Source organism: Rattus rattus, chromosome 5, assembly GCF_011064425.1.
Source record: "Rattus rattus isolate New Zealand chromosome 5, Rrattus_CSIRO_v1, whole genome shotgun sequence".
NCBI lineage: Eukaryota > Metazoa > Chordata > Mammalia > Rodentia > Muridae > Rattus > Rattus rattus.
The window spans coordinates 100706015-100720238 of NC_046158.1; the positions used below are offsets into that span (position 1 = coordinate 100706015).

General features: G+C 45.1%; 1 protein-coding gene across 1 annotated transcript; it reads left to right on the forward strand.

Moving 5' to 3' along the window:
* The first annotated feature begins 519 nt into the window (after window positions 1-519).
* Spata5l1 (spermatogenesis associated 5 like 1) lies at window positions 520-13380 on the forward strand. The gene is made up of 8 exons (XM_032904100.1): window positions 520-1662; window positions 2415-2600; window positions 5878-6036; window positions 8448-8657; window positions 9470-9662; window positions 11275-11405; window positions 12412-12537; window positions 13200-13380. The coding sequence occupies exons 1-8, from the start codon at window positions 589-591 to the stop codon at window positions 13362-13364; spliced, it is 2244 nt and encodes a 747-aa protein (XP_032759991.1). The 5' UTR covers window positions 520-588; the 3' UTR covers window positions 13365-13380.
* The last annotated feature ends 844 nt before the right edge of the window (window positions 13381-14224 follow it).

Below are 14224 nucleotides of genomic sequence, written 5' to 3' on the forward strand. Positions count from 1 at the left end.
CTGTACCTTTCATGCGACCATGCATGAGAGAAAAACCTCTGAAGATCACCCCATTAAATTTCCGTTTCCGTTCTATACCACAGCTATCCACAAGTACGCTAGCTTTTACATATGTCCCTTTACGTATTGAAGATGGTTGTCATGCCTTATTATGTCTTTTTTCCCATGTGCAGATGCTCAAAGCTTTTTGGAACGAGAATAAATGATATTTCATAAGGTGCGAGCATCATGATTAACGTGGCAGGTATTTTATTTACACTTTGTTTATTATACCTGTAAACAGGTTACACCTTTTCAGCAGCATGGTTTTGTTTCCTTAAGTCGTTTTACTTCCCCCAAATGGAAACTCTTATGGCCTAATGGAGCAGCCATTAGGATGTTTGTCTGTTGCCAGCAGAGACCTTTCCTTGAGGCTCTGGGACCAACAACCAGGCATCTGAAGTTTACGGAGACCCAGCCTTTTCTCACTTTCCCAGAAGTCCTTTCGACCGTCAATCAATGGCTGGTTCCTCCATGGCGCATGCGCGCCGCCTGCATCCGGCAGCGGGGTGAATTGCTGCCGGGCTCTCCCTGGTGTGGTTCCTAGTCATGGCTCCGGACTCGGGGCCCTTCCCCGACGGACAATTTTTGAAGCTGCTGCCTGTGGATCCCCGGGACCGGGACACCCAGCGCTGCCGCCTAGGGCCGGCCGCCTTCCGCAGCCTGGGCGTGCGCCTGGGCTCGCCGATGAGGATCTCGTTGCCCGCCGGGGGCTGCTGCCTCTGCACAGCTTGGCCACGGCGCGACGGGGCGGACGGCTTTGTGCAGTTAGACTTGCAGTGCGCTAACCCCGGAGCCGCGGCAGCTGCGGGGAGGATCAGTATGGACTGCTTGCAACCGGTGTCCTGTCCACCCCTGCGGCGCCTAGAGGTGTGGCCCGTGCTGCGGCCGCAGGCGGGAGCCCCGAGTTCCGACGCGGTGCTGGAGGTATCGCTGGAGCTGCTGCGCAACCGGCCGGTGTCGCGAGGACACGTGGTGGCCACCCCGCCGGGTATCCCCGGCCCCGTAGCAGCTCTGCACGTGGTGAGCGGGACACCGGACCCAGAGCCCGCCGGGCGGGTCACACCGCACACCCGCATCACGCTCAGCGACAAACCTCCGCCACAGGTCGAGCCTCCGGGGGAGGTGACCCTTGGGGGCCTGTCGGAGACCGCCGACTCCCTAAGGGAGCTGCTCCGCCTGCCGCTGTGTTATCCGCTCGCCTTAGCCGCACTGGGGCTAGCGGTGCCCCGCGGGGTGCTCCTGGCGGGACCCCCGGGAGTGGGCAAGACCCAGTTAGTGCGGGCCGTGGCGCGAGAGGCCGGCGCCGAGCTGCTTGCGGTGAGCGCCCCGGCGCTGCAGGGCACTCGGCCCGGAGAGACCGAGGAGAATGTGCGGCGCGTGTTCCAGCGCGCTCAGGAGCTGGCCAGCCGCGGGCCCAGCCTCCTCTTCCTGGACGAGGTGGACGCCCTGTGTCCCCGGAGAGGCAGCCCCCAGCGAGCTCCGGAGAGCCGCGCGGTGGCCCAGGTGTTGACGCTGCTGGACGGTATCCACGGGGACCGGGAGGTTGTGGTCGTGGGAGCCACCAACCGGCCAGACGAGTTAGACCCAGCGCTTCGCAGGCCGGGGAGGTTTGACAGAGAGGTAAAATTCCTGGAAGCTCCCCTTTTTTGGACATCTGGATCAGGCAGGATTTATAGATCACTTGTGATATGCGAGCCAGAACCAGTGTTCAAATTGTTCTGGGAAGCAGGATGGTCATTTTTGTTGAAGTAACTAAGCCTGTTGCAAGCATATTAAACCGAAACAGCCTTTGGGATGAGAACATGGTCACAGTAAGAGAAGGTAAATAAAAAAAGGCATTAGCCCCAAAATGTATTCGTTCCTGTCAGGATACCAGCTTCTCTCCTACAGTTGACTTCCCTAAGTTGTCAGGGCTCTTTCTCAGGAGCCTTTGGTCAAGTGATTTTTCTTTCTAATTTCTAAGGAATTGTTAGTAATTAGATAAAATTTAAATGTTGTGGTAGGATTCTCTTAAGTCTTTTTAGGACCTGAGTGAATTTCTTCCTTGCACCATCTATTAAAGGGCCCTGATTCCACAGAACAAGGACCTAGATTATCTACTCTGTTATTTGAGCCCTGACTGCCAGAACTTAGTGTGTTCTCAAAAAACAACAAAGACTTCTTCAGTGAAGTATAGAGTTTTCATTGTGAAAATCCGCAGCTACTGTTGTTCCGCTGGACAATTTTCTTGTATTTATAATAAGGTGCGCTTAGAAGTTCATGATATAAGTTCCAGAAAGGTTTGCTGAGTGTCTGTACATATTGGTGAGGATGCTTTTAAAGATTTTAAGTTGTTTACTTCTAAGTTCTCTGTTTTTTTGCTTTGCCTGTAGGTGATCATTGGGACTCCCACACTTAAACAGAGAGAGGCAATTCTGGGAGTGATTACTTCAAAGATGCCCATCTCCAGTCATATCGATTTAGGCCTGCTGGCAGAAATGACAGTTGGCTATGTCGGTGCTGACCTGACAGCACTCTGTAGGGAGGCTGCCACGTGTGCTCTTCTCAAGAACGAAAAGGTAGGAAGTGTTCACCTGTTACCAGCTATGATAATCTGTCAGATTTCTATGACAGATTAATGTGGGGTTAAAAAAGGTGGTAAGTACATTCATTCCTTGGTATGGCTGGTAGGTTCCACAGCTGTCTCTCTCTCTCTCTCTGTGTGTGTGTGTGTGTGTGTGTGTGTGTGTGTGTGTGTGTAAGAATACAAATATAATCTCAAATATATTTACATCTCAACTCCACATACATAAATGACTAAAGATGACTAAAGATGAGGATAAATGGCTGAGCCTTCCAGGAAAGTCTTCATGGCGACTTTTTCTCACTGCCACTGTAACTTTAGAGCCTGGAGCAGCCAGGAAGCACAGTGTCCCTCAGAATAATCAGACAGATGTGAATTTAAAGCTTTTAAGTGGCCACTTAGATTTACACAGGAAGGTGCAAAAATAATGCTAAAGTCTTTTGCATAGCTTTCTCCCGGATTATCCACTTGTAATATTCTACCGTGTTTACCTGGACATTCTTTCTTGGTGTGCGTGAGTTTACATGTGTGTATGAGTTTACATGTGTGTATGAGTTTACACGTATGTATGAGTTTCTGAGACTTGAGAATATCCCACAGCCACGATAACAGCTAGAACTTTAGTCACTCGTGATGATGAACATCACCCGAGTTAACTTTGATTTTTAGAATAAGCCAGTACCTGTAAGACTTCTTCATTGTCATACTGGGTTTTTTATTATAGATAAAAGGGAGAAATCAAGTTTTCTAATCTGAAGAATTAAAGATTGTCATTGATTTTTTAACTAAATTAGTAACTACTTTAAAAATATTAAATATAATATTTTGCAGTACTATTATTTTGAAAATCAGATCATTTTGTATATGATACCCTGGGTCTCTAGACCTCTTCAGCAAGTAATAATTTTAGCACCTGAGGATTTTGGGACATTTCAACTTCATACCATCCTAAATTATTTTATCTAAATAGTTTACATTTTTCCTAATTTTTCCATTATTTTCATTCTAATATTGAAGGTGGGAAGAAGTTATATGAACTTCTGAGTCCTCACCTGAATGGATTTGGTACCAAACTGCTTCGTGTTTTAATGAGTCCCCGTGTGAAGGTGTGAAAATGCCTGTCCCTTGTGAGAAGGAATGAGAGATCCAGAGAGGAGAAGGAGGCACCTTCAGAATTCCCTCTGAATCGTGAAGTTCCAGGCTTGATCTTAAGCATCTCTGGCTTAGGTGGACCAGTCAGCTCACTGCTGTTTGATGAGGGGCCTACCTAAGTCTGGTCACCACGGTGATGGCTGAGTTCAGAAACAGCCCAGGGAGAGTGGAAAGAAGAAGGGACAGACATCTGGGAAGGCACTGACTCGCCTTTTCTTCCCTCCCACTAGGCAGGTGAGGGGCTGTGTCTGTATCAGGGCAGACAAGGAATCCATTAAAGTTTTTCTGGACTGATTGGATTAAGGAACTAGAAACATAGTTTAATAAACGCAGAAGAGAAGGATTTGGCGCCTGCCAGGGCAATGAGAGTCGAATGGGACAGTGAGAGCACACAAGTGGTCTGAGGTGAGACTTCCAAGTTGGTGTTCTCTAAAAAGTAGAGTTCAGGTACCCAGGATCTAATACTGTAAGCCAACAAAGCAAAGGAACAGAGCACAAATCTATAACAATGTGCCCATAAGTCTTTCCATCAACAGTAGAACAAATGTACAACAATGACTGAGTAGTTTGTCAGATGCTTCCACATTAAGCACATGACTGACACTAAGCAGGATGACAGAGTATGAAGAAAGTGAGCTTTGCCCAAAACACTATGTTAGAGGTGACAGTTGCTAACGTCTTTAGATGATATCGTTCAGAATAGGTCAACCACAAATATCCATCTTCATGGTCTTCTATACATGGTGTAAAATAGAAAGTGAGAATTTGTAGACAACCCGGTACTTAGAATTGGATATGAAGGCAAATTATGCAGCAGGTAAACTGGAAGTGAGCACAAGGAGTGTTTAACTGACCCAAGCTGTGCTTCACTAGAATGATAGAAAAAGTTCATAAAGCCATGTAAATGCCTGGTGTTCCAGGGAAGAAGAGCGACAGGGACGTACATGGCTTGCTGGTCTGAGCACTTGGAGATGGACAGACAAGCAGACTTGCTCATTAAGAGCAGGATAAAGGCTATCAGACCTTTTCCCTCATACGGAAAGAACTTTCAAAGACAGTAAGACAAGACCAGCAAAAGTCATTTCCTTTTTAGTATTTTTTAACATTCTATTTTTGAAATCACTTAAACTTTATTGGGAGGTTGCAAACTAGAGAGAACTTCAACCAAACCTGTTTATCCAAAGTCATAGTTTTTAGTGTTTGCTAAGTTAGCATTATCATGTTCTCTTGTCCATCTTTGTGTGTGTGTGTGTGTGTGTGTGTGTGTGTGTGTACGTGCATGCATGTGTGTGTGTGTGTGTATGTCTGTATGCATGTGTATGCATGCATGTGTGCATGTGTGTGTGCCCACGCGTGCATGTATACGTGTTTTTTTATTTTATAGGAGACATTTGAGAATATTTTTTCTGATCTGAGATTTGTGACTTTGTCGTGAGTGACTCAGGTTGGTTATTTTATAGTGTATTCAGATTCCAGGTATGCATCCCTGTTGGGAACAGCACATCGTCACCGTCTGGATTGTTTCTTTACCTTATCCAGGCATAGGACAGCTGTGGGCTGCTGGTTGGGTGCTAACTGACCCGCCATCAGGGCGGTGTCCACTTCTGCACTCTGCCGCTATTTTCTTGTTTGCCACTAATCAGGAAGTGTGCGAGGAGACACTTGAAACATAAAAATGTCCCCTCGTCGGTGTTCTTACTCACAACAGCTTTTATAGAAGCTTGCAGAAAACGATGACTTCCTAATTCCGTTATTTTTCCCATTTCACTCTGAATTGAAGAAACTTAATCAACACAGTGTTGAGTGGTTTCCTCCTGGCTGTCCTTAGAGGCCAATCTGTTAACAGTTGTCAGAATTTAAAACTGAACGAGTGCGCCCGATGCTTCCACTCTGAGGGAATGATTGACTGAGATGCTTGAACTTGAAAATGGTGATGATTAGATTTATAAGTTCAAAAGAGTATTGGGTTTTTTCGTTGTTTGTTTGTTTTTGTTTTGGGTTTGTTTTTTGTTTTGTTTTGGTTTTGGTTTTTTTTAGCATTTCTTATGCATTGTGTATACTACAGAATAGGCCTACCTAATTTTTGGCTTTATTTTTCTTTTGGGAATATATTTCTTCAGAACCAAAACAGTCCTAAAATTGAGGAAACAGATTTTCTTGAAGCTTTTAAAAAGGTTCAGCCCTCATCATTTCGGAGTTCCATCGGACTGACAGACATCAGGCCTGTTGGCTGGGAGCAGATAGGGGGACTTGAAGACGTGAAGCTGAAGTTAAAGCAGGTAACAGTTCTTGTCAGCTCCCAGAGGGGCGCTCTGGATCTGTAATGAGAATGCTCTCCCAAACTCCCGCTCAGGCCTAACTAAGTAGACTTCTGTAGACACTAGTTTTTGTGTCTCCCTGTCTTAATCTTTTCAGATCTTTGCTTTAAAGAGTTCATTATAATCTAGATCACAGGTCACCAGAATCCCTGTGATAAGCTGGATAGAAAACACTTTAATTTTTGAGACCTGCAGGCATCAGCCATTCACTAGCCACTGTAATCTGATGAGAGTAGGTCAATGAGAGCCTTTGGCCTATATTTTCACGGTTCTGCATCTGTGGCTGCAGCTATACAAAATACCGTCTGCACTGAACAGATTTAACATTTCTTCTTGTTATTTTCCCCTAGACAATGCAGCATGCCAACTAGGTACATGGTGTTTACATTATTAAGTGTTACAACTGATAGACTATAGGCTGTGTGCAGGTACTATGGTTTTTCCTCCATGGGGCCAGAGTTTGACGGTATAGGAGCCTTTCCCATGGACTTGTCCTATTTAACTTTCACAGTATTAATGGAGACACCAGCCACACTACTTCTGATGTCTTCTGTTAGCCTGGTCGTGGCAGTTTCCTATCTTTCTGGGCACTCTTCTCCCTTCCCTGAAATGTTGATGCTCTGAGAGACTTATGGGCATTTTTCTTTAAAATTATTTTTATTTTATGCATATCAGTGTTTTGGTCCCATGTATCCATTGTTCCCACACACGCTTGCTGCCCATGGAGGTCGGACGTGGGTGTCAGATGCCCTGAGACTGGAGTTATGGATGTTTGTGAAACACCACATAGGTTCTGAGAGCAAAACTTAGGTCCTTTGCAAGAGCAACAAGTGCTGTTAACCACTAAGCCATCTCTCCTGTCCCAGATACCCTTTCTGCAGTCTGAGGTGACTGACAGGGTCTAAGATTGATCTTAGTTGTCCCTTGGGAAGTCTTGGTAGACTTTTTTCATGTCATTAGGACTGCTTAGCTGCCCATCTGCTAGATAACCACAGAGCTGTCAACACGCGTCATGTCAAGGGTCTAGCTAATAACAGGCTTAGGATTAATCCCAGCACTTGGGAGGCAGGGACAGGTGGATTTCTTGAGTTTGAGGCCAGCTTGGTCTACATAGTAAATTCTAGGACTGTCAGGGCTCCTTAGTGTGACCCTGTCTCAAAAAAAAAAAAAAAAAAAAAAAAAAAAAAAAAAAAAAAAAAAAAAAAAGAAGGAAACAAAAAATAGAGTCCAGATAATCAACTCCACCGCTATACCTAAAATTCCTTGTCTCAGTGAATGCAGTCAACCAGAATGATAGTTGCTTGTCAGAAGTATGGCACTAGAACTTTGTAAAATGCAATTTCTTACCCGTCAGTGACCATTCTGTCCTCAATGTCTTCACTGACTCATCTTCCAGTCTTCTGGAACGCTCCACATATTTCTGCGATGCCGATTGGACTATTGTCCGTTTCTCTGTCTTGGTCTGCCCCCGCTTCATCCCCATTGCTTCTGCTCACGGATGGGCAGTGGATCCGATGGCTTCATGCGTCTCTTTTTGTGGCATCGCTCCTTGGAGAGCCTGGTCCCGCCTGGTTGTTAGTTTAAAACTCTCTCTCCTTCAGAACAAAGCTCACCTCTTACACTCCCTTTCTTGAGGCCAGCGTTGGTTCTGCCACTTACCAGGAGGAAAGTGCACAGGTTCACGTCTCACTTTTCTAGGCCTGAGCGTCTGAGTCTGTAAAATGACGCTAAACCAGTTTTCCTCAGAGGTGGCCAGGGCTTCGTCACCATTCAGTGGCATTTCTTGAGCACCTGCTTTAGGCGTGAACCAGTGCTGCTGAGTTTGTAGCAAGAGCAGAGTGGCCAGTCCAACATGGAAAGGAGCAGTAGTGAGGTATAAATGGTCTAATCTCCAAGCAGGCACACTTGAGCTAAGGAGAGAGAAAGAATAGCCTCATGGGGCTGGAGAGATGGCTCAGCAGTTAAGAGCACTGGCTGTTTGTTCTTGCAGAGGACCAGATTCAGTTCCCCCAACCCATATAGCAGCTTATAACCATCCATAACTCCAGTCCTAGGGGACCCAACGACTTCTGACCTGGGCAGGGACCAAGCGTGTACGTGGTGCATACACATACATGAAGACAAAACATCCAGACATAGAGAGGGAAAGATAATTAAAAATTTAAAAAGGATAGCTACGAGAGATGTTGGGAGAAGCTTCAGGCATAGCACGGTCTCACAGGTAGAATGCCTGGGTGCAGATGAAGTGAGTAGTAGGGGCCTGGCTTCCTGGGCTATGGGAGGACAGGAGGCTATTTGAGCCCAACAGATTAGGGACGTTCTGGATGAGGTGGATGGTGCACTAACAGCAGTCTCTCTCTGCTTATTTACAGTGTGTTGAGTGGCCTCTGAAGTTCCCTCAGGAGTTTGCTAGGATGGGTCTGACACAGCCAAAGGGCCTTCTCCTGTATGGTCCCCCTGGATGTGCCAAAACCACTCTGGTGAGGGCCCTGGCCACAAGCTGCCACTGCTCCTTCGTGTCAGTGTGCGGGGCTGACCTCTTCTCTCCTTTTGTTGGAGACTCAGAAAAAGTCTTGTCTCAGGTTGGTTTATTTTTAAGTTGTGTGTGTGTGTGTGTGTGTGTGTGTGTGTGTGTGTGTGTGTGCACGCGTGCGCGCGCGTTTCCTGTTGTGAGGGGTATACATGCTTAAGTTTAAAATAAGAGCCCTCATCCCCATAAGCCTTCCATGTACTGCTACTGTTTGGTAAATTTCCTCTCTGATTTTGAGTAAGGTAGAGGTGAGGTTTTACCAATCTGAAATTTTATCTTTATTTGTTTATTATTATTTATTTTTGTAATTTTTAAAGATCATATATATGTGTGTGTGTCTATGTGCACTTGTGTGCAGGGGTTTTTGTAGACCCGGAAGAGGATGCTGGATCCCTAGAGCTGGAGTTGTAGAAGATTGTCTCTCTCCCTTATGTGGGTACTAGGAAGTGAGCTCAGGGCTTCTATAAGAGCAGCATGGACTCTTAACCCCAAAACATCTCTCCAGCACTTTATCTTGTTTTTTTTAAAGGTAAACATCATCACCAGATGGATTTGGTGGCATATATCTTTGATTTTAGTACTGAGGAGACAGGAACAGGTAGATCTCTGAGTTCCCAGCCAGCCTGGGCTACAGAATGAAATCCTGCCTTAAAAGAAATTCTGAAATTCCATTTTCAGTATCTTTTGAGAAGACAATTTTTTTTAAACAACTGTCTATCTTTGGCCCTTGTTTTACATTATTTATTCTCTAGTTTGTAAGCACTTAGAATCTTCATTTTTTTTCTGTTTTAATAGTTGCAAATAGGAGAGTGAAAATGGTCACCGGAACGGCGTGTGACGTTCTGTTTTTCTTCCCTCACTAAGGTATTTCGACAAGCAAGAGCCAATACCCCAGCGCTTGTGTTTTTGGATGAAATTGACTCAGTCTTGGGGTCTCGCTCAGTCGGCTCCTCGGGATGTGATGCTCGGGAGAGAGTTCTTTCAGTTCTGCTGAACGAGCTCGATGGTGTGGGAGTTAGGACGGTAGAGAGAAGAGGGAGTAAAGCAAGCCAACAGGGTAAATACCAGGAGCTGGAGACGCCGTGAGCACTGTCTGTTAGCAAGAAGGCACCAGAGTTAGATAGCATTCCCTCCCGCAAGGCTGCTTTTCCCAGGCTGAGTTCATTCCATAAAGGGTTTCATATGATTTCATTTAATTCTTGGGATTTTTACAGGGCAGATAAAAGTTGAGATTTGGACAGAAGAAAGTGGAAAGTTTTATAAAATTATCTAATGTGTGAAATTAATTTTTCTAAGAATGAGAAATAGTTTTTACTTAGTGGAGAAGGGAAATTATTCTCATGGGTATATCTTGAAGAACAACTTATTCCTTCTTCGATTATGTGTGTGAAACATTACAAAACAAATTAGCACTTAAGTAACTTTAATAGTTGAAAGCCTTCATTAGGTGGCTTTTGGGGTGTCCTGCATCTGTGAGCCTCTCTTCAGAAATGGTGGCTTCTTGTCCTGAGCTGGTCATTTCTTACTTCTCTTAGTATGATCAGTTGTTTATTTCGCATTTTAAAAATCATTCCACAGAAGGGGCACTTCAACCACTATAATTAGAAGGGACACACGATAATGCCATCTCATGACGTTAGCCCATGACATTAGCCCACTGGCATGCTAGAGCACGTGCTTTGAGAGTAAACACTGGAGAACTGCTCGGAGTATTCAACTCATGAATGGCTTTGATTTTAGGCCTCACCTTGTCAAGCTTTTAAATGTCCCTTTGGGGCTGGGGAGCGTATGTAACTCAGTGGCCGAGAGACTGCCTGTCAGACCCAAACCTTAGGTTCTATCATAGCACCACGTAAGTGAGGTGTGCTAGTGTGTGCTAGTGTGCACTGGTAACCACGTAAGTGAGGTGTGCTAGTGTGCACTGGTAACCACGTAAGTGAGGTGTGCTAGTGTGCACTGATAACCATGTAAATGAGGTGTGCTAGTGTGCACTGATAACCATGTAAATGAGGTGTGCTAGTGTGCACTGATAACCATGTAAGTGAGGTGTGCTAGTGTGCACTGGTACACCCAGTACTCGGGAAGTGCAGACACAGCTCGTAAGGTCAGTTTTGTTGGGTAAGGAGTTTTGGGACAGCCTGGGGTACATGAGACCTTACCTCAAACAGAAACAAATTTGCTGCTTGTCATCCAGGGTTTGCATAACTGCAGTTCAGTTTGATTGTCATCATTTCTGCCTCTGGAAAGAAGAATAAAAAGTGACTTTCCACCTTTGGGAAAGCTAGACTTCCCAGAACTGTACCTGTCCCCCGTGCTCACACACGCTGCCCTCGAGCAGCTTCTTTGTAGTTGCTGCTCACTGAGTGCTTGGGTGGATCTGGGCGCTGGCCAGGCGTTCTTCCCTGTGGCCTCTCCCCAGTTCTCACACAGAGAAACACCTGTCAGGACTAGCCATTCCTTCAGATACACAAGGTAGCTTTGATTAGTGAGTTGTCATGGGGTGGCTTTATACCAAGAAGGTGGCTGGGACTGGGGAAGTATCCTGGTTCCAAAAGAAGGCCGTCCCTTTCAAACATTACCTTCTCAAATGGGATTATTCACTAGGATCATATAGGATTTCACTAAGTCACAGTTTGCGATGTTACTCTGTGTTATATGCTTTCCCTCAGAGTGTCAAGAAATTCTTAGTCGGAGTGTCATGATTGTTGTGGCGACAAATAGGCCTGATGTGTTAGACGATGCCTTGTTACGACCTGGCAGATTAGATAAGATGATCTATGTCCCCCCTCCTGATCGAGAGGTAAGCAGTGCGTCACATCTGCCTAGTAGCATGTCTGGATAAGTTCCAGACTGGGTAGTGGTGGGCGGTGTGTCCTGCTCTCACTGTGCAGTGCTGGTGTCCAGTTCTTTGCTTGGTGGCTCTTCATAAAGTCACTTATTTGTCCGTTCTGGTTCCCTGGCCCTGCCTGGAACATGCCTGGAAGTGACTCTAGTGCTCCCAGCAGAACTGAGGGCACTGGGTGTCATTGTATCTGGCATGGAAAAATCCTTAGGCATTTGAGTCCCTGAAAGGGCATTAGTGGTCTGGGTCTGTGGGGACTGCAGCATGTCCAGTCAGGAAATGCTTTGCTCTTAAATACCCAGAATGACTGTCAGATGGTGAAGGGCTCCAGGAATTAATTTTTCCTTCCTTGGGCTTTTATCAACTTTTAAAGAGATCTCTTTTTTATGTAAATGTCTGATGCTTCTAAATGTGTCTGATAAATCGTGTGTTTGTCTCTAAACCTATTCTGATAGCACTCTGGTTCCCAAAAGAGAGTCATCTTGTCCCATAAGGAGAAATGCTTATGAGTGGCAACTTCAGAAGTTAATTAACAATATTTGTTTTCCATGATACTGTTTCTACCTTTGCTGTGTAGACCATTGATGACTCCTCTCTCTTTCAGGAGCAAGACTGATTTTAATTGTTTGAATATGAACACACACCACACACACACATTGTACACACAAATATACACCCCCCACACACCACACACACACACAAATGCACACACCATACATACATCACACACACAGAGACACCACACACACACAAATGCACACACCATACATACATCACACATAGTCATCACACACACACACACCTACACACATATACTGCACCCCTCCACACACCCACACAGCACAAACATATACATACTTACTTTGTAATGTAATAGAAAATTTGAACTTAAAATGCTTACTGTATCAGTACTGAACATAAGTGTGATAACATTGTAAATATTTGTTTGTTTATTTTCTTCCAGGGCAGGCTTTCTATTTTAAAAGTCTGTACAAACAACATGCCAATAGGGCTCAATGTTTCTCTAGAGAACCTGGCGGCAGAAACCTGTTATTTCTCTGGAGCTGATCTGAGAAACCTCTGCAAAGAAGTGAGTATGTACTGTTTTATTCGGGACCAGAGCCTTTGAATGGTTTCCCTTTCCGTAAGCTTTACCAAATATAAAATTGAGAGGAATGCACGGAGCTGAAGGAAATGGTACTGAATGACTGTCAAGTGACCACACTTTTATAGCCAGCACATGTGTCAGGAAGGGATTGTTGGTATTCTAGAATCTTCCTCTGACCCTTCCTACCCCCTGCCCCTACTGTCCACCAAAGGTGGCCACTTGCTCACTCCTACACTGGAGACGAGCTTTGCGGCCTTTGAGCTCTGAGTTTCTACATTCTGCCATGAACAGTTTGTCTGTGCTGGGAGTGTGGAGTGGATCTTCCATACACATACATGGCTGGAAGAATTGCCAAGTCATAAATGTGCCCTCTTTTCTTTTATGAGCAGTGCTGCAGGACTCCTCTCATCTTAGACTGTGTGTGCATTCAGGGCGTGTATGTTATTCTACAGTCTGCCTATTTAAGGCTGCATTTTTAGTGTGCAGGAAGCTGTGGTCTATGGTGGATTTGTAGTCACCTTAACCTTTAGTGTTTTTGGGTGGCTTTGAACTCCTTTGACGTGACACCGGATTGCAGTGCTCACAGTTACTGTTAGCTTTAATGTGAAGCAGATTGACTGTTGCCCACTGCTTGTGTCCTTCAGGCTGCTCTGTTTGCTCTGCAAGAAAATGGACTGGAAGCGACCACAGTGGAACAGGAGCACTTCACAGAAGCACTCAAGACTGTGAAGCCATCCTTAACTCTGAAAGACTTGACTTTCTACGAAAACTTATTTAAAAAAGAACTTTCCAACTTGGAAGATCATTAAATTTTTATTTTATTCAGTTTTGCATATGAAGTGGTTTGCAACTTCACGCTTCATGAGAGGGGGAAGGGAGAGGGAGAGGGAGGGGAGGGGAGGAGAGAGAGAGAGAGAGAGAGAGAGAGAGAGAGAGAGAGAGAGAGAGAGAGAGAGAGAGAGACTGAGACACTAAGAACTTGCCTGATAAGGACCATTTTACTTCTGAAAGATATATTAAACATTATAATAAAAAGCATGTGTGTGATTTTGTTAGGATAATTGTTTTTGGTGGTCGTCTTATGACTTTGAATTGCATTATCCTTTGGGAAAGCTGCTGGCATAGAGCAGTGGACTTCAGCATGCTCTAGCCAAGATTCACCACGCTAGCATTTTGTCACATTTGTCTTTGCTTCTTCCTCTGCACCCACACCATTTTCTTAACAGCCTGGGGCTACAACAGAGCCTTAAGTCAGTCTTGGGACAACACTGAGAAGTGTTCCATTAGGCAATTTTGTTGTGAATGTCATAGAGTAGTGTGGTTATTCCAGCTAGATAGTGACACCACTCGGTAAGATTTTGGGAGTTCCCGCTCATACACGCCTGTCACTCAAGCATACTGTTCATGGCTGTGCATGTGTAATGCTCCATTGTGGCTGGTGTCGAGTATGTGTGCCTCACAAAGTTGCCTTATGTTACAGTTAACTCACAAACTCTAGGAAGTTTAGCATCAACATTTGTGTTTTAATGTATTCCATATATTTCTCTCTGTCCCAGTGACTCCCTGTGTGATGGTGTTGTTTTCCTGTCAGATGATTTAATCTGGGATTACACACTGAGTAGTTTTCTTGAGTCTTCCATGTCTTGGAAACAATTCTCAGTCTCTCTTG